Source organism: Moschus berezovskii, chromosome X, assembly GCF_049115385.1.
Source record: "Moschus berezovskii isolate FMDL1 chromosome X, NW_MosBer_1.0, whole genome shotgun sequence".
Classification (NCBI taxonomy): domain Eukaryota; kingdom Metazoa; phylum Chordata; class Mammalia; order Artiodactyla; family Moschidae; genus Moschus; species Moschus berezovskii.
This window is the reverse complement of record NC_142488.1, coordinates 105,769,731-105,790,945: the sequence shown is the minus strand read 5'-3', so window position 1 is coordinate 105,790,945 and position 21,215 is coordinate 105,769,731. Positions and strand designations below refer to the sequence as shown.

At 36.7% G+C, this 21,215-nt stretch overlaps 1 protein-coding gene across 1 annotated transcript in view; it reads right to left on the bottom strand.

The window, feature by feature from the left end:
* The window catches only part of LUZP4 (leucine zipper protein 4), a 119,125-nt gene that overhangs the window by 5,960 nt on the left and 91,950 nt on the right, over window positions 1–21,215 (bottom strand). The window contains exons 3-5 of the mRNA XM_055393468.2: window positions 16,507–16,649; window positions 5,953–6,434; window positions 1,600–1,675 (exon numbers count right to left, since the gene is read on the bottom strand). Of these exons, the coding sequence (XP_055249443.2) occupies window positions 1,600–1,675; window positions 5,953–6,434; window positions 16,507–16,515 (567 nt within the window). The 5' untranslated portion in view covers window positions 16,516–16,649. The remainder of the gene's footprint in view (window positions 1–1,599; window positions 1,676–5,952; window positions 6,435–16,506; window positions 16,650–21,215) is intronic.

Here is a 21,215-nt window from a genome sequence, read left to right as displayed (position 1 = left end):
AGAAAGGGATATTAGCTTAATGTGATCATTACTAAAGTAAGGTAGTCAATGTCATTTCCTTCCTTAAAGTCTTTCAATAGTTCTGCATTGCCCTCTATACAGAATCTCTGCTCTAACACAGCTCATGTTCCTTGATCTGGTTCCTGACTCTACCTCTCCACTCTCACCCCTCAACAGTTTTGCCCACACACTTTATACTTGAGCTCAATGGCTTTCAAACTAATTTTTAAAATGAAAGAATCCCTAGTTTCAACAAAATCTTGGTTTAAAAATCACTGCACTCTAGCCAAACTAAGTAAATTGCAGTTTACCAAATATGCCATGTTTTCTTTCACTCCTATACCTTTACATTTGATGTTTCCTCTGACAGGAGTACCTTTTCCACCTTTTCTGCTTTGCTTACTCCTACTCAGCCTCTGGGACTCAACTCAAACACTATCTACTCTAGGATGCTCCCTGACCTCCCTAGCTGGTTTGAGATTCTTTCCCCTATGCTGCCATAGTACCTTGGGCATACTTCTAAATGTTTATGCTATGCTTCTCTCTGTCTCTCTCCCTCCCCCCACCCCTCACTCTCTCCCTCCCTTCCTTCTTTCTTTTTTACTTTCTTAAAGATTCTTTCTCAAGTACATAGCACATTTCTAGCAAATAGAGCCCGATGACTGCCGAATGAATAAATTAAATACTGCAAAGAAGTAGAGGAAGAAGGGGACTAAGAAAAGGTCATTGAATTTGACAACAAGGAAGTAATAAATATTTGAGAGTAAAATTTAATAAAATGGTAGGAACTGAGGTCAGATTCAAGAAATCAATGGAAAATAGAAACACTTGTGAGGTTTTAACTGTATGTGGAAGCCTGTTAGATTGCAGGGGTCCCCAACCTCTGGGATCTAATGCCTGATGATCTGAGGTGGAGCTGATGTAATAACAGAAATAAAGTGCACAATGAATGTAATGCACTTGAATCATCCCAAAACCATCCCTGACCCCCCAAGTCTGTGGAAAAATTGTCTTCCATGAAACTGGTCCCTGGTTCCAAAAAGACTAGGGACCACTGTGAGGTTTTGTTCCTATTTTAAAAATATTCATATTTGCCCCATATTCTAGTGGGGATTTCTCACTTCACATTGAAAATCCTTTCAATAATGAATGAGTGTGTATACATACATGTATATGTGTGTAAATATACACATACATATGTGTATAAATATTCTATATATATACATAATCTGAATCACATAAAATTAATTAGAATGCAAGAACTTTTAAGGTTCTCATATTAATATTGCCATAATGGACATTTAGTGATTTTAATGGATAATTTTATGTAATTATCATAGTGATGATAAAATAATAAGAACTCCAATGTATAGAATGCTTACTACAATCTAGTTTCTAGTCTAAAATATTTTGCATATGTTTCAGTTAATCATCATGACAACCTACAAGGTCAATATTATAAACACGTTTTAAAATGTACTAAAGTAATCATCAGTATAAGTAGTTGCCAACAAAGGCTGCAGAAAGAAAGCCTATTCAAATGCAAATCTGTAAAAACCACAGTTCCTCTGCCATAAATTTGAAAGTGTTGATACTTACGTTTCGATTCATGTTCCTTGAATCACTTCTTTGCTGCATCTGCTTCCGTAAGTATTCACTCCTTCTTTTCAAAGTCCTAATATGAATCATAAATGGTAATACTTTAAAAAGCAATCATTTATTTTGAAAGAAATTATTATTGGGAATGTATATCTTCAAGCAGTATTATTTTATTGTACATATTTAAACATTTGATTTAAGATTAGACATTAGAGGCAATTAAAATCTAGTACAGTGTTTTGATAAGTGATTTTTAGCTTGTGATTTATTACTTCAGTTCAGTTCAGTCGCTCAGTCGTGTCCGACTCTCCGCGACCCCATGAATCACAGCACACCAGGCATTACTTACTACCTGTTAAACATATGATAACATAAGTTAAACATATGATAAGTCAAACAGGCATGATTGAATTTTTTGTTTAAAAAGTTGTTTCAGGAATGATGTCAACAAGATGGCTATTATGGACTGAGTGTATTTTTTCCCCACCTCCCCACCCCCAAATTCATTGTTAAAGCCCCAACCCCCAATGTGATGGTATCTGGAGGTAGGGCTTTTGGGAAGGAATTAGGCTTGGATGAGGTCAGGAGTGTAGGATCTCCACAATGGGATTATTGTCTTTATAAAAAGAGAAAGAGACCATGTGAGAACACAGAAAGAAGGTGGCCACCTACAAGTTAGGAAGAAAGCTCTTACTAGAGCCCCACCCTGCTGGAACACTGATCTCAGACTTCCAGCTTAGAGACTTGTGAGAAATAAATTCCTGTTGTTTAAGCTACCCAGTCTGTGGTATTTTGTTATGACAGCACAAGCAGACTAAGATAGTGGTGGATTAGGAAGTCACAGGCCCTCCTTCTCTGACAGAGAAAGACTTCAAGTAAAAACAGTGTAGACTAGAGTACCTCTGTAGAACTCTGGAGACCAGTTGAGAAGCTACAGTAGCCAGGCCATTGTAAAACCAAGAAGAGATTTCAGTGACTGGGGTAAGAATATCCATGGCATTTAGTATACCCATTTGTGCCCCTCCTCTTAAGCTTACAGAATTGAATTAGGCATAAAAAAGAATGTGCAAACTTGAAGACAGGTCATTTGAAATAAAGGCATAGGAGCTAAAATAAAGAAAAATGAATAGAGAGCATAAAGGACTTATGAGACATTATCAATATATGTATTATGAAAATCTGAGAAGGGGGCTTCAGAGAGCTTATTTGAAGAGGTAGAAGCAACCCAAATGTCCATCAACAGATAAATGGATAAACTAAATGTGGTATATACACACAATGGAATATCATTTAGACTTAAAACTGGGCTTCCCTAGTAGCTCAGATGATAAACTTCCGTCTGCAACGTAGGAGACTTGGGTTCGATCCCTGGGTCGGGAAGATCCCCTGGAGAAGGAAATGGCAACCCACTCCAGTATTCTTGCCTGGAGAATTACATGGACAGAGGAGCCTGGTGGGCTACAGTTCATGGAGTTGCAGAGTCAGACACGACGGAGCAACTAACACACACACATAGCCTTAAAAAGGAAGGAAATTCTATCACATCCTACATCATAAATGAATCTCGAGGATATTATGCTAAGTGAAATAAGCCAGGCACCAAAAAATAAATAATGCCTAATTCCACTTACAGGAGGTATCTAAAGTAGTCAAATTCATAGAAACAGAAAGAAGAATAATTGTTATCATGGACCGTGGGGAGGAGGCAAAGAGGTTTTACTGTGTAATGTGTATAGAGTTTCAGTTTTGTGAAATAAAAAAGTTCTGGAGATCTGTTTGAGATCATTGTAAATATACTTCACACTACTAAGACATACAGTTAAAAGGGGTTAAGACAGTAAATTTTATGCTATGTGTTTTTTACCACAATTTTTATAAAATGAACAAATAAAATTCATTTTCATGAACTCACAAGATGTCTTCAGTTGGTATAGATATTTAGTCATGTAGTCCAAATTTCTCCTTTCACATATTAGGAAATTAAGACCCAGAAATATTAAGTAACCTGTTCAATGCTGTATATTTAAGTGACAGAGTTGGGATATGAAGCCACGATTCCTACATTGCCTTCCACTCACTCATGCTACTTGTACTCTATTAGAAATCCCTTAGACGAACATAGAACAGATTCTCATCAACATCTTCCAAAAAATACAAAATACTAACAACTGGGTAAGAAATAGGTCTAGGGAAATTTTAAGAGTTGGGAAATCAAATAACCAGTCCTGAAAAGACCTCTGTTCTTTAGAGATCTATTGTATATACAGCATCTATTTCAATAATTACTTGGAATGATGGCATGATAATGAGATATACTCTATTATTAGAGTTTAAATGGCAAGCACTCTAAAACTAAGCACTTCATTTACTCTGAAGCTATTGTCTGTGTTTAGAAACGCTTTCATAAGAGATAGCCCAGCTAATGTAAAGATATGCAGATTTTGCCATTCATTTCTTGTAGGCTACTTAGAGGGGGTTACAGAAAACAGCTTTTATTATGTTAAGCTTCATACATGTCATTCCAGCCAAGGAAGGCATCTGACTATGGATATATAATTACCAAATCAGGAAAAAGGGGCAAAAGTTGAAATTGTTATCAGGTATCTTGGGGTAATTAAAAATACAAATTCACATCTTATTTACAATAAAAATCCTCTTGAGAGTTTTAAAAAAATCATATTGGTTTTTCAAAATTGAAAAAAATCATTGTAAATCCCCATAAACAATATTCCTAACATGTTATCATATTTTACTCCAGATGTTTGCCTAGCTGCATGTCTTTTATTCAGATCACATTGGCCTTCTATACTGATGATTTGGGGGTTTTTTTAAAGGCAGAAATGCCTTAAAAGTTAAGGCTGAAGTTTAGCATTTCTGGTTTGTCTTTGCCTTCTGAAGAAGCTATCTTGAGTGGAAAATGAGTGGAAACATCAGATTACTGAAGTCTTCATTTTATATTTAGTGCATAGCCACCTGCAGGTCTTAAGGATATTTTAAGGATATTATTAAACCTAACTGGTCAACTTTATATATATATGTATTAGAATGGAAAGTTATGGAGTAGAAGAATTAATCTCCAAGGGACCAATTATAAAAGTACTTTAATTTTTTGTACTCTGTGTTCTTTAGTAAGAGTTCTACATTTGATAACTTTAACCAAGAATTACTTATGCTAAGGATACAAAAAATTTAGAATAGAAGATAAAGGAGACAAAACTTGACAGACTTGTTCATCATATTTTAAAGTGCATTTGTAAAATGACAGAAATATGTAACTAGAAAACAGTAGTGGAATTTCAGTGCCTTAGTGGAATTGTTATGCCACTTGACAAACAAAAATTGATGTGCAAAATGAAGCAAAACATGAAAATCCCTGATAAATGCAGAAACATGAATTGTTTATCAGTGTTAAATACATTTAAATTTTTATAGTAATTATTTGTATACTGCTAATATAAGAAGGGTGGGGCCTTTAGCATCAAAGCAGTGCCTACATCAGATACTGTCTATATATAATAACCCACACATACATTTTGAAAGTAACTTTTAGCTGAAATATGCAATTGTATGCAGTTAATATGAGCTAAAATATTTGACTAGACATTTATAGGCAATGCAAACTGAAGGAAATCACTGAGAAATTTAAACTAAAAATAATTATTTTACTCAGTTACCTAAACAATCGCAATAAAATGAAATGCGGTTTTCAAAATAAACAATCTCAGCTATGATTAAATTTCTCTAGTTCTTTTTTAGGGTAGACATTTCATTAAACGATAGTGAATATAAGCAATATCTAAAATACACTTAGGTTAGGGTTGCATCTAGGCATAAGCTAGCATCCTCTCCTATGGTCTGATTTGTGGAAAACAGAAAAGTTCAGCTGCCCAAAGATGCACCTGTTATTTGTCTGCTGAGGAGTCTATGAAGACTCATTAGAAAGGAGGTGGAGGATGGAAACAGAAATCCATTATCAGAGATTATATATTATCAATGCAGCATAGTTTATTGTTAGATCAGCTAGCCAGCAGGTTGGAAAATTTAAAAGAAATGGGACACTAAGTCAACATATTTTTATTGTGGGGAAGGCTCAATAGGAAAGGCTGAGTAAACTGGGGCTCTTCCAGGAAAGCTAACCTAGACAGAACAACTTAATTAGGGTAATTGGGAAACTGGATGAAAGCTAAAGGGCATCAGCAAGTTGAAAGAATATTGATGCCATGTATATATCACCTCTATTGTATTAGTTTCAAAAATACATATTAAGCCGCTAAAATATGCATATATAAAGCATCCCTTTACTTTTCCACATCACTCAATACATTAATAGTTAAGTATTCATTATGTTTTTACCTGTCAAATTCAGACTCAGTTTCTACTGGTGAGTATCTTTGATATCTCCCTGATTGGTCATGAGGTCTCTCTGATTGACCATGAAATCTCCCTATTTGGCCGTAAGATATCTTTGATAGGACATTAGATCTCTTTGAATGGTCATGAGATCTCTTTGCATGAACATGGAATCTCTCAGAGTGGTAATGAGATCTCTCTGACTGGTCATAAGATCTTTCTGTATAATAACGAGATCTCTCTACTTGGCCACAAGGCCTCTCTCTTTGATCATGATATCTCCCTGATTGGCTACGAGATCTTTCTGTACAGCCATGAGATCTCTCTTCTTGACCATGAGATCTCTTTGCTTGGCCTCGAGATCTCTCTGAATAGTGTCGATTTTCTTCTGATTGTCGTTGAAATCCTTCCGATCGATGTTGGTAACCCTCTGATTGGCTTTGATTCATCTCTGCTTGGACCTTAGACTTGTCATTGCACTTGTCCTGCAAAGAACAGCAATTTTGAAAAATGAATGAAACATACTTCACTGAGCTCATTATCATAATGAGCTCATTATCATAATGAGCTCATTATCATATGATATCATAAATATCATAATGATATTTGGGGGGGCTGTCCCAAGATGGAGGAGGAATAGAATAGGGAGACCACTTTCTCCCCCACAAATTCATCCAAAGATCATTAGAATGTTGAGAAATTTCCACAAAACAACTTCTGAATGCTAGCAAGGGACACCAGGCACCCAGAGAGGCAGCCCAATCTCTTCAAAAGGAGGGATTTGATTACTGGCTTGATTGCTCTCTTCCGTTTTGACTCTCCCTTTTCTCCTCCAGGTCACCTCTATCTCCTTCCTCCTTCTTCTATTCTCTACATAACTCTGTGAATCTCTCTGGGTGTTCAGGACTGTGGATAATTGTTTCACCATTAACCTAGGGATTTTATCTTCTGTGCTGTATGGATGGAGAAGACTTGAGGCTACATTAAGAGAAGGACCAAAAGCCAGAGGCAGGAGGCTTAACTTCAAAACTTTAGAACATCAGAGAACTTCTGACTCCAGGGAACTTTAATAGATTAGTGTTTACCCAAAGGTCTCCATACCTACACTGAAATCAAGCTCCACTCAGGAGCCAACAAGTTCCAGTGCAAGACATACCACGCCAATTCTCCCACAAAACAGGAACAAGATGGGTTGCTCAAAGCCATGACAAACCCAGAGACACCCCAAAACTCACTACCAGACACTTCACTGTAATCCAGAGAGAAGAGATCCAGCTCCACCAACCAGAACATACACTCACACTCTCCAGACCAGGAAACCTTGACAAGCCACTAGTCCAACCTCACCCACAAGGAATAGACTCCACAATTAAGAGGAACCACAAACTTCCAGACTGCAGAAAGGGCACCCCAAACACAACCTAAAAGAAATTAAAAGGCAGAGAAATATTCAGCTGGTGGGAACATGATAAAAACCCACTGAATCAAACAAAAGAGGAGACAGGGAGTCTACCTGAGAAAGAATCCAGAATAATGATAGAGGAGATGATCCAAAAATCTTGAAAACAAAATGGAGTTACAGATAAATAGACTAGACACTGGGATTGAGAAAATGCATGACCTAGAAGAAATAAAGAAGAGTCAATCAATAATGAACAATGCAATATCTGAGATGAAAAGCACTCTGGAGGGAACCAGCAATAGAATAACTGAGTAATAAGAGAGGATAAGTGTGGTGGAAGATAGAATGGTGGAAATAAATGAAGCAGAGAGGAAAAAAGAAAAAAGTATTAAAAGGAATGAGGGCAACCTCAGAGACCTCAGGGACAATGTTAAATGCCCCAACATTCGAATCATAGGAGTACCAGAAGAAGAAGAAGAAGAAAAAAAAGGCCGTGAACAAATACTTGAGGAGATAATAGTAAAAAACTTCCCTAAAATGTGTAAGGAAATAGTCACCCAAGTCCAAGAAATCCAGAGAGTCCCAAACAGAATAAACCTAAGGTGAAACACCCCAAGACACATATTAATCAAACTAACAAGATAAAACAAAAAGAGCAAATCTTAAAACCAGCAAGGGAAAACCAACAAATAACATACAAGGGGATCCCCAAAAGGATAACAGCTAATTTTTCAATAGAAACTCTCCAGGCCAGAAGGGAATAGCAGGACATACTTAAAGTGATGAAAGAGAAAAACCTACAACCAAGATTACTCTACCCAGCAAGGATCTCATTCAGATAATGAAGAAAAAATTAAAAGCTTTACAGACAACAGCGAATTCAGCACCACCAAACCAGCTCTTCAACAAATGCTAAAGGATCATCTCTAGACAGGGAACACAGAAAAGGTTTATAAAATGAACCCAAAACAACAAATAAATGATAATGGGATCATACTTATCAATAATTACCTTAAATGTAAATGGGTTAAATGCCCCAACCAAAAGACAAAGACTGGCTGAATGGATACAAAAACAAGACCCCTATAGATGTTGTCTACAAGAAACCCACCTCAAACCTAGGGACACATACAGACTGAAAGTGAAGGACTGGAAAAAGATATTACATGCAAATAGAGACCAAAAGAAAGCAAGAGAAGTAATACTCATATCAGATAAAATAGACATTGAAATAAAGACTGATAAGAGACAAAGAAGGACACTACGTAATGATCAAAGGATCAATCCAAGAAGAAGATATAACAATTATAAATATATATGCACCCAACATAGGAGCACCTCAATATGTAAGGCAAATGCTAACAAGTATGAAAGGGGAAATTAACAGTAACACAATAATAGTGGGGGACTTTAGTACCCCACTCACACCTATGGACAGATCAACCAAACAGAAAATTAGTAAGGAAACACAAGCTTTAAAAGAAACAATGTACCAGTTAGACCTAATTGATATCTATAGGGCTGCTGCTGCTACTGCTAAGTTGCTTCAGTCGTGTCCGACTCTGTGCGACCCCATAGATGGAAGCCCACCAGGCTCCCCAGTCCCTGGGATTCTCCAGGCAAAAACACTGGAGTGGGTTGCCATTAGGGCATTTCACCCTAAAATAATGGATTTGATTTCACCTTTTTCTGAAGTACACAGGGAACATTCTCTAGGATAGATCACATCCTCAGCCATAAATCTAGCCTTGGTAAACTTTTAAAAAATTGAAACCCTTTCAAGCATCTCTCTGATCACAACACGATAAATCAGATGTCAAATACAGAAAAAAATCTATTAAAAATACAAACATATGGAGGCTGAACAACACACTTCTAAATAACCAACAGATCATGGAAGAAATAAAAAAGGAAATCAAAATATGCAAAGAAACAAATGAAAATGAAAACATGACAACGCAAAACCTATGGGATTCAGTAAAAGAAGTGCTAAGAGGGAGATTCATAGCAATACAAACCTACCTCAAGAAACAAGAGAAACATCAAATAAACAACCTAACTTTACAACTAAAGCAAGCAGAAAAAGAAGAAAAGAAGAACCCCAAAGTTAGTAGAAGGAAAGAAATCATAAAAATCGGAGCAGAAATAAGTGAAAAAAGAAATAAAGGAGACTACAGCAAAAATCAACAAAACTAAAAGCTGGTTCTTTGAAAAGATAAATAAAATATACAAACCACTAGCCAGACTCATCAAGAAAAAAAGGGAGAAGAATCAAATCAATAAAATTAGAAATGAAAACGGAGAAATCACAACAGACAACACAGAAATACAAAACACCATAACAGCATATTATGAGCAATTTATATGACAATAAAATGGACAACTTGGAAGAAATGGACAAACTCTTAGAAAAGTATAACTTTCCAAAACTGAGCCAGGAAGAAACAGAAAATCTTAACAGACCCATCACAAGCAGGGAAATCGAAACTGTGAGAAAAATTCTTCCAACAAATAAAAGCCCAGGACCAGATGGCTTCACAGGTGAATTCTACCACAAATTTAGAGACGAGCTAATACCTATCCTACTAAAACTCTTCCAGAAAGTTGCAGAGGAAGGTACTTTCAAACTCATTCTACGAGGCCAACATCACCGTACTGCCAAAACCAGACAAAGATGCCACATAAAAAGAAAACTAAAGGTCAATATCCCTGATGAACACAGATGCAAAACTCCTCAACAAAATTCTAGCAAACAAAATCCAACAACATATTAAAAAGATACATCATGACCAAGTGGGCTTTATCCCAGGGATGCAAGGATTCTTTAATATTTGCAAATCAAACACTGTGATACACCATATTAACAAATTGAAAGGTTAAAAACCATATGATTATCTCAATAGATGCAGAAAAAGCCTTTGACAAAATTCAATCCCCAATTATGATAAAAAAAAAAAAACTCTCCAGAAAGCAGGGATAGAAGGAATACCTCAACATAATAAAAACCATATACAGTGAATCCCCAGCAAACATTATCTTCAATGGCAAAAGAGTTAAAGCATTTCCTCTAAAATCAGGAACAAGACAAAGGTGCTCACTCACCACTACTATTCAACAAAGTTTTGGAAGTCCTAGCCACAGCAATCGGAGAAGAAAAAGAAATAAAAGGAATCTAGATTGGAAAAGAAGAAGTAAAACTCTCACTGTTTGAAGATGACATGATCCTCTACACAGAAAACCTTAAAGACACCACCAGAAAGTTACTAGAGCTAATCAATGAATATAGTAAAGTTGCAGGATATAAAATTAAACACAGAAATCCCTTGCATTCCTATACATTAACAATGAGAAAACAGAAAAAGAAATTAAGGAAATAATTCCATTCACCACTGCAACGAAAAGAATAAAATACTTGGGAATAAATTTACCTAGAGAAACAAAAGATCTATATATAGAAAACTATAAAAGACTGATGAAAGAAATTAAAGATGACACAAATAGATGGAGAAATATAAAGTGTTCTTAGATTGGAACAATCAATATAGTGAAAATGAGTATACTACCCAAAGCAATCTATAGATTCAACACAATCCTTATCAAGCTACCAAAAGTATTTTTCACAGAACTAGAACAAATAATTTCACAATTTGTATGGAAACACTAGGAATCTCAAATAGACAAAGCAATTTTGAAAAAGAAGAATGGAACTGGCAGAATCAACCTGCCTGACTTCAGACTATGCTACAAAGCTACAATCATGAAGATAGTATGTTACTGGCACAAAGACAGAAATATAGATCAATAGAACAAAATAGAAAACCCAGAATAAGTCCTTGCACCTATGGATACCTTATCTTTGACAAAGGAGGCAAAAATATACAATGAAGAAAAGAGAATCTCTTTAACAAGTGGTGCTAGGAAAACTGGTCAACCACCTGTAAAACAATGAAACTAGAACACTTTTTAACACCATACACAAAAATAAACTCAAAATGGACTAAGGATATAAATGTAGAACTAGAAACTATAAAACTCTTAGAGGAAAACATAGGTAGAACACTCTCTGAAATAAATCATAGCAAGATCCTATATGACCCATCTCCCAGAAAATGGAAATAAAATGAAAATAAACAAATGGGACCTAATTAAACTTAAAAGCTTTTGCATAATAAAGGAAACTATAAGCAAGGTGAAAAGGCAGCCTTCAGAATGGGAAAAAATAATAGCAAATGAAACAACTGACAAAGAATTAATCCCAAAATATACAAGCAAGTCATACAGCTCAATACCAGACAAGTAAACAACCCAATCTAAAAGTGGGCCAAAGAACTAAACAGACATTTCTCCAAAAAAGACATAGAGATAGCTAACAAACACATGAAGATGCTCAACATCACTTATATCAGAGAAAATAAAATCAAAACCACAGTGAGGTACTATCTCACACCAGTCAGAAAGTCTGCCACCAAAAAGTCTACAAACAATAAATGCTGAACAGGGTGTGGAGAAAAAGGAACCCTCTTACACTGTTGGCGGGAATGCAAACTAGTACAGCCACTGTGGAGAACAGTGTGGAGATTCCTTAAAAAACTGGAAATAGGGCTGCCATGAAACCCAGCAATCCCACTGCTGGGCATACACACCGAGGAAACCAGAATTGAAACAGATACATATACCCCAATGTTCATTGCACCACTGTTTACAATAGCCAGGGCACGGAAGCAACCTGGACATCCACTGGCAGACGAATGGATAAAGAAGCTGTGGTACATAGACACAATGGTATATTACACAGCTATTAAGAAAAAGAACACATTTGAGTCAGTTCTAATGAGGTGGATGAAACTGGATCCTATTATACAGAGTGAAGTAAGTCAGAGAAAGAAACACCAATGCAGTATATTAATGCATATGCATGGAATTTAGAAAGATGGTAATGATGACCCTATATGCAAGACAGCATAAGAGATACTGACGTAAAACACAGACTTTTGAACTATGTGGGAGAAGCCAAGGGTGGGATTATTTGAGAGAATAGCATTGAAACATATATATTACCATATGTAATATAGATGCCCAGGGAAAGTTCGATGCATGAAACAGGGCACTCAAAGCCAGTGCTCTGGGACAACCCAGAGGGTTGGGGTGGGGATGGAGGTGGGAGGGGGGTTCAGGATGGGGGGACACATGTGCACCCATGGCTGATTCATGTCAATGTATGGCAAAAACCACCACAATATTGTAAAGTAATTAGCCTCCGATTAAAACAAATAAATTAATTTCAAATAAAAATATCATAATGTTATTTCATCAAGGCCATTTCTATGGGTAACCCCACCCTTTTTTTTAATTCTACTGTTCCTACTTTTAAAGACTAACTAGTTTTTGGAACTAATATGTAGAAATCTCTAAGGTCTCATGTCATTGGCATAAAGAATATTATGCATGTAAAACTTTAATAAAATGTTTTAAATATGGGAAATCAGTTGTTTTGTGGATTTGAATATATTGCAAGTTAATGCTCTACCTATCATTTTCTGGATGTATGTTTTAGCCTAAAAATAACAGATTCTGTGACTATATAGCTGAGAGACAGAATAGTTAATAATCTTTTGCTGCACAAATCCTTAGAACCATAGGCTAGTGTTCAAAATCATACTATTTATTCTCCATCTGTTCAGGATTATTAAAAAGAAACTACCAACTAACACAGTATTGTAAATCAACTATACTTCAGTTAAAAAATAGTTTGTAATAAACTCTCTCTTCCATATAAACTAACAATTCTAGCGAGAAAGGCAAGTGAAGGGATAGGTAGCTATAAAGAAAACAGAAAGTAGGCTTAATACTGTTAGTAAATTGAACTGGCAACAACTCAGTCTTCCTACCTTTACACTTTTTTAAATAAAAAAGGCAATGGAGTGAATCAGTCAAATGGAAATAATGAAACCTTTGACAAATTTCTATGATACTACAAAAATATAAGTGGACAAAGTCATATAGACCATGATAAAAAATAAAGCTTTTACTAGCAAATACTGCCAGGCAAAAAAAAAAAAACCCCTAGATCTGACATTGTGACTTTTTAGTATAACTACCAGAACCTGAAAACAATTGTTAAAAGAAAGAGGATGTATTGGCATAAAGAATAATATTCAATAAAACTTCACTAAAATAAAAAATATGATTAGTCTGATGTTTTGCTAAACACAGTGGGGCAGCAGGAAGGATAGAGATCTATCTCCTAAAGACCCATATGCCCCCAAGTATCTCTCCAAAGAAACTTGTAGTCTTTTTACAAATGTTTATATGAAAATTATAATTTCATCAAATTGGATAGCACAGATTTCTACCTTTAGAAAACAGCAAAAACAAAAGAAACTTTCCTTATAAACAACAGAAACTATCATAAAGTATTGTGCTGAATAAATACAATTGTATTTTAACAATATCAAGATTAAATCTTGTGAAATACAAAACTGGTTTACTGGGATTTCAAAGTATGTTTGAAAACTATAATTGTTACTCAGTTTATTAATGGAATAATTATGCTTAAATTTTAATATAGTTCTTTATTGCAAAGTACTTTTTTTCCAGTGAGTCCTGCTATAATGACAGTCTCAAAAGTCTCAAAAGTATGAGAAATAGATGCCTTCAATTTGAAAATACTATTTTACAATATTCTTAGTTCATTTTTGCATTTCAGACTATAAGCTCATGTCCTTCTCTCCAAACTTTATCAAAATCCTCACCTTATAGATTAAATGTCATCTCCTCCATCAAACTTTCACAAGTCCACCTAATTAGAATGGATTGTTGCATCCCCATAATATATAACTTATACTCTATTAGAACATGTACTACTAACTGCCTGGCATTAAATTTCTTTCTTATCTTTCTTTCCTACCACCACATAAAATGTTTGAAGCAGGACTATTCTGATACCTTGTATAGTGCCTGCTGCTGCTGCTAAGTCACTTCAGTTGTGTCCGACTCTGTGTGACCCCATAGACAGAAGCCCACCAGGCTCCCCCGTCCCTGGGATTCTAGAATAGACATTTAATTAATAGTTGCTCAGGGTACATGCCCAGTAGAGGGATTGCTGTGTCATATGGTAGTTTTATTCCTAGTTTTTTAAGGAATCTCCATGCTCTTCTCCTGACTTCCCTAATAGCTCAGTTGGTAAAGAATCTTCCTGCAGTGCAGGAGACCCCGGTTTGATTCCTGGGTGGGGAAGATCCGTTGGAGAAAGGATAGGCTACCCACTCCAGTGTTCTTGGGTTTCTCTTGTGGCTCAGCTGGTAAAAAACTTTGCCTGCAATGTGGAAGACCTGGGTTCAATTCCTGGGTTGGGAGGATCCCCTGGAGAAGGGAAAGGCTACCTACTCCAGTATTCTGGCTTGGAGAATTCCATGGACGGCGTCACTAAGTTCAGAGGGTCACTAAGAGTCAGACATGACTGAGCAACTTTCACTTTCACTTTCATACTCTTCTCCATAGTAGTTGTATCAATTTATATTCACACAAACAGTGCAAGAGGGTTCCCTTTTCTCCACATCCTCTCCAGTATTTACTGTTTGTAGATTTTTTGGTGATTGTCATTCACCAGTGTGAAGTGAAAACCATAACTGAAAAAGACACATGTACCCCAATGTTCATTGAAGCACTATTTACAATAGCTAGGGCATGGAGATTTCCCTTGTGGTTCAGCTGGTAAAGAATCTGCCTGCAATGAGGAAGACCTAGGTTCAATCCCTGGGTTGGGAAGATCCCCTGGAGAAGGGAAAGACTGGCTACCCTTTCCAGTATTCTGGCTTAGAGAATTCCATGGACTTTACAGCCCATGGGGTTGCAAAGAGTCGTACACAACTGAGCAACTTTCACTTTCAATTTCAGGGCATGGAAGCAACTTAGCTGTCCATCGACAGATGAATGGATAAAGAAGCTGTGGTACATATATACAATGGAATATTACTCATCCATAAAAAAGAACAAATTTGAGTCCATTCTAATGAGGTGGATGAACTAGAGCCTATTATACAGAGTGAAGTAAGTCAGAAAAAGAAAAATAAATATTGTATATTAACACATATATATGGAATCTAGAAAGATGATACTGATGAACCTATTTGCAGGGCAGCAAAGGAGATGTAGACATACAGAACAGACTTGTGGACACCGGGTGATGGAGAGGGTAGGATGCATGGAGAGAGTAGCATGGAAACATATACACTACCAAATGTAAAATAGCCTGTGGGAATTTGCTCTATGACTCAGGGAGCTGAAACTAGTGCTCTGTGACAATTTAGAGCGGTGGAAGGTAAGAAGGAGGTTCAAGAGGGAGAGGACATATGTATACCTATGGCTGATTCATGTTGATGTATGGCAGAAATCAACATAATATTGTAAAGCAATTATCCTTCAATTAAAAATAAATACATTTTAAAGATATTTAATACTTGCTAAATCAATCCTCTAAATATTTGAAAATGCAACATGTTCTCCTCCCCCCAAATTTGCATTTATATAATTTACCAAAAATGGTTTAAGCTCCCAGGGCCACCATTTTTAACTAAATGACCACATAACACTTTATTGGCCAAGCTGAAACCATAGCATCAGTGTTAACTTATGAAATCTGGACATGAACACTTCACAAATTTCTGTCCAGTGACTGGTTCATCTATACAAGTTTAGAGGTGATGAATTTGCTACCATAAGATGTACAGCTACAGTAAGTCCTATCTGTTGGTTCCAGAGTTTATGTCATGCACTATGTCACCTGACTTCTAGTTTTACAATTCATTTACACATCTACTAAAAATTTTTATACTAAAACTTAAGATCAAAGACTCTTATTATATGAGGATAAAAATGAGAATGATTATACAAGACAAATAATGAAACCAATTATCAATTTTGGCATTTTATAAATTCAAAATTTCTAGCAGTGATTGAAAATAGCAAAATATTTTTTAATGAAATGAAATAGCTACAGAGGAAAAATAAATTAGCAAACATTGAATTTAAACTATGTTCAAGGCAGCATGGGGGAATATGAAGAAACAATCCCCACTCTTAGTAGAATTTAAAATAATTCTTAATATTAAGGAATATATTAAATTTATATTGGTTAATTCTTAATATTTATTTACCTGCTTCATTAAAGGTTGCTTGTTTAAAAGGCTTTGTCCAAACTTCAATCCAAAAGGTTCTTGGTTTGGTTTTTCATCATTTCTTTTCTCAACGTTGTTTGGTTTTTTGTCGTTTCTTTCTTCAACGTTGTTCCCTGAATGTCCTTCAAAAAAAAATTACTTTCTGTATTTTCGGTCAGTAAATTCAACATATCTTTCAGAAAGTATTACCTGTGATCTCATTGTCTTAAAGCTATACACCCATATATGCAAAGCTTTTGATATTTCATTAGTCTGATATCATCTGAGAGTCTCACTGAACTCTAGAACAGTCTTTACCATACTGTTTCTATGTGTATCTTAACACAGCAGTCTTCTCTGTATACAGTATCTCAAATTTGGTTTCATATGCCACCAAAGTTGGGACATGTTATTTGAAATTAATTGAAAGAATACTTTAACAGAAGATTTCTCTGGTGGTCCAATGGTTAAGAATCTGCTGCCAATACAGGGGATATGGGTTCAATCCCTGGTTTGGGAAGATTCCACATGCTGCCCTGCCAGACAACTAAGCCTGTGTGCCATAACTACTGAGCCACATGAGGCAACTACTAAAACCTGTGTGTCCTAGAGCCCACACTCCACAACAAAGAGAAGCTACAGCAATGAGATGCCCAGGCATCACAACTAGAGAGTTGCCCTCATTTGCCACAACTAGACAAAGCTCAAGCACAGCAACAAAGACCCAGAACAGCCAAAAATCAATCAATAATTTTTTTTTTAAAAAAAGGATTTTCTAAAGCTGAAACTCCAATACGCTGGCCATTTCATGCGAAGAGTTGACTCACTGGAAAAGACTCTGATGCTGGGAGGAATTGGGGGCAGGAGGAGAAGGGGACGACAGAGAATGAGATGGCTGGATGGCATCACTGACTCTGTGGACATGAGTTTGAGTGAACTCCGGGAGTTGGTGATGGACAGGGAGGCCTGGCGTGCTGTGATTCATGGGGTCGCAAAGAGTCAGACACGACTGAGCGACTGAACTGAATAGAAAAAAAGATGGAACGAAGCTGTATGTTTTATAGAAATCCTGTGAATATTTGCCTCAATCATTGCTTTGACTTGGGTGTAAAGACAGCTTAAGGAATAATCAAAGAATATAGATCTCCAAAAGGCTCACAAAAATCTATTTTATGTTTAGTTGGAAACATGAGATTGTTGTCCTCCCACCACTCTAAGCAGCTTTGCCCCTATAATAAGCACCATCCCTCCTTTTGTCAGAACCTGCTAAGCCACTGAAGGATTTAAACAAGAACTATAATGAAGCTGGGTAGGCAGCTGGAAGGGGCTCAGAGTATGCACAATGTCAAGATGGTTCCAACCTGTGCACTAGACTATGGAGATCCTTAATGGTTGCAAAAACTTCTCTACTATGGCAATGCTTAACACGTTCATATAAAAATGTTTGCATTGCACTGACCAATGTAATTATGGATACAAAAGGCTGTCTGTTCTGTGCTCTCTTTGCCTACAGCGTTAATTTTTTCAAAATGTAGATACCATGATGCTCAGGTTGTTAACTATGCTCTTCAGTTCAGTTCAGTTCAATCGCTCAGTCATGTCCGACTCTTTGCGACCCCATGAATCACAGCACGCCAGGCCTCCCTGTCCATCACCAACTCCCAGAGTTCACTCAAACTCATGTCCACAGAGTCGGTGATACCACCCAGCCATCTCATTCTCTGTCGACCCCTTCTCCTCCCGCCCCCAATCCCTCCCAGCATCAGAGTCTTTTCCAGCGAGTCAACTCGTCGCATGAGGTGGCCAAAGTATTGCAGTTTCAGCTTTAGCATCAGTCCTTGCAATGAACACCCAGGATTAATCTCCTTTAGAATGGACTGATTGGATTTCCTTGCAGTCCAAGGGACTCTCAAGAGTCTTCTCCAGCAACACAGTTCAAAAGCATCAATTCTTCGGCTATCAGCTTTCTTCACAGTCCAACTCTCACATCCATACATGACCACAGGAAAAACCATAGACTCCTTAAAGTAAAATTGGACCATCCAGACAGGCTTGTGAACAAGTACAAAACATTTGTCATTTTTATCCTACTCTCCCTTAAGGAAGTAATTCATATAATTTTTTTTTCATTTGTCATGGCATGAAGTTATACCATCCTGTAGGCATGCATTTCCAAGAAAGATTAGACTAGCAACATAATGCAATTTTAAAACACATTCCAAGTTTGTGAATTTGCTTATCCAGTTACTCAGAAATAGTTCAGACTCTTTTTACCATGTATGATTTTTTTGTATAATTTACCTCTCTGCTGGTGATAATTATGAGCATTTGATTGCTCTCTTGAAAATGAGCTATTTTTTTTTCTCTTTCTGTGTCCCATTCTTTTTTTCTTCAGTGATTTTATGTCCTATCTTTCTAAGGATTATATTGTCATCTGTATTAGAAAATACAGAAAAAAGTAAAGACAGTGGAAAAAGCTGAACTATAGCAATGTGTCTCAAGAGCATAATCTATATTCTTACCTCATTATATTTCAGAATATTTTTTAAAAAGGGTAGCCCTGAAAAATAACACTGTAATAATAATGCACATATAAAACCATGACAAACATCAAAGAATGAAGATATTTTAGAATTTGTTTCCTGGAAAAGAGAAAAGTTCCTGTTAAACAGATTTATAGTAACTTCATTTATGCAAAAAAAAAATATTATCAGCATAAAGTAGGTTAAGGGGGAAATCATTTAAAATCCTTTAGTAATAAAGGATTTTACTAAGTTATTTTAGTTTCGGGGAAACATACAGCAATAGCATCATCCCTATATGTAAGATGACACTTATGTAAGACTATATGTAAGAGCTAAATAATTAGTTACATTTATTTTCTTGAAAAGTAAGAGAGATTGCTGGATCATATGGCAGTTCTATTTCCAGTTTTTTAAGGAATCTCCACACTGTTCTCCATAGTGGCTGTACTAGTTTGCATTCCCACCAACAGTGTAAGAGGGTTCCCTTCTTTCCATACCCTCTCCAGCATTTATTGCATGTAGACTTTTGTACAGCAGCCATTCTGACTGGTGTGAAATGGTATCTCATTGTGGTTTTGATTTGCATTTCTCTGATTATGAGGGATGGTGAGCATTTTTTCATGTGTTTGTTAGCCATCTCTATGTCTTCTTTGGAGAAATGTCTGTTTAGTTCTTTGGCCCATTTTTTGATTAGGTCATTTATTTTTCTGGAGTTGAGCTGAAGGAACTGGAAATAGAACTGCCATATGATCCAGCAATCGCACTCCTGGGCATACACACCGAGGAAACCAGAATTGAAAGAGACACGTGTACTCCAGTGTTCATTGCAGCACTGTTTATAATAGCCAGGACATGGAAGCAACCTAGATGTCCATCTGCAGATGAATGGATAAGAAAGCTTTGGTACATATACACAATGGAGTATTACTCTGCCATTAAAAAGAATGCATTTGAATCAGTTCTAATGAGGTGGATGAAACTAGAGCCTATTATACAGAGTGAAGTAAGCCAGAAAGAAAAACTCCAATACAGTACACTAACGCATATATATGGATTTTACAAAGATGGAAATGATAACCCTGTATACGAGACAGCAAAGAGACACAGATGTATAGAACAGTCTTTGGGACTCTGTGGGAGAGGGAGAGGGTGGGATGATTTGGGAGAATGGCATTGAAACATGTATATTATCATATGTGAAACAAATTGCCAGTTCAGGGTCGATGCATATTACAGGATGCTCGGGGCTAGTGTGCGGGGATGACCCAGAGGGAGGATAAGGGGAGGAGGGAAGTGGGAGGGGGGTTCAGGAAGGGGAACTCATGTACACCAGGGGCAGATTCATGTCAATGTATGGCAAAACCAACCAATACAATACTGTAAAATAATTAGCCTCCAATAAAAATTAAAAAAAATAAAAAATACATAAATAAAATGGGAATTAAAAAAAAAGAAAGAAAAGTAAGAGAGAAAACAAGGGCAATGGACATTGATTGGAGATACCAAAGTCAGGAACCAAGATTAGTGTAGTAGTAGAAGGCATTCAAACTTTACTTTGCAGTCATGATGTAGAAGACAAATGGGCCCTAGGCTAAGCATTTACAACTGGCCACCTGCTTACATATCTTGTGGCAGGAAAAAAGTGGGCTTCAGGCTGGACATTTACCACTAACCTGTTTGCATTTCCTGAGTCAGGAGATAGGTGGGCTCCAGGTTAAGCATTTACAATCAGCCTCCTGTTTGCCATCCAAAATGCAAGTAACAACAGATACAGGGTAAATTAGCCAGACTTTGTCTCCTGTTGATACCTTAAGATATTAGGCATGGTAGGAACAGAGAAGGGCTAAACTGTGAGTAAAGGATCAAGAGGCCATGTATTTTTCTTCCTTGGGTGAGGGAAAAATTGCACATGTACAGAAAGGCTCCTTGGGGGGTCAAAAGTCAGAGGACAATGCCAGACCCTAATGAGCCTTGATTCTCCCAGATGCCTTTATATCAAGACCCATCTTGGCTGAAAGGTGTTTGCACACCTAGGGAAAAGATCCTGAAACAAATTAGCAAGGGGGGCAAAGCAAGACAATTGGCCAGAAGGAAGACAAAGACTGGAAGAACTGTCCTATAAAAGTGACTTAACCACATCTTCAGTGTGCTCCTCCTCACTAGGGGGACACCCACACTCTTTCT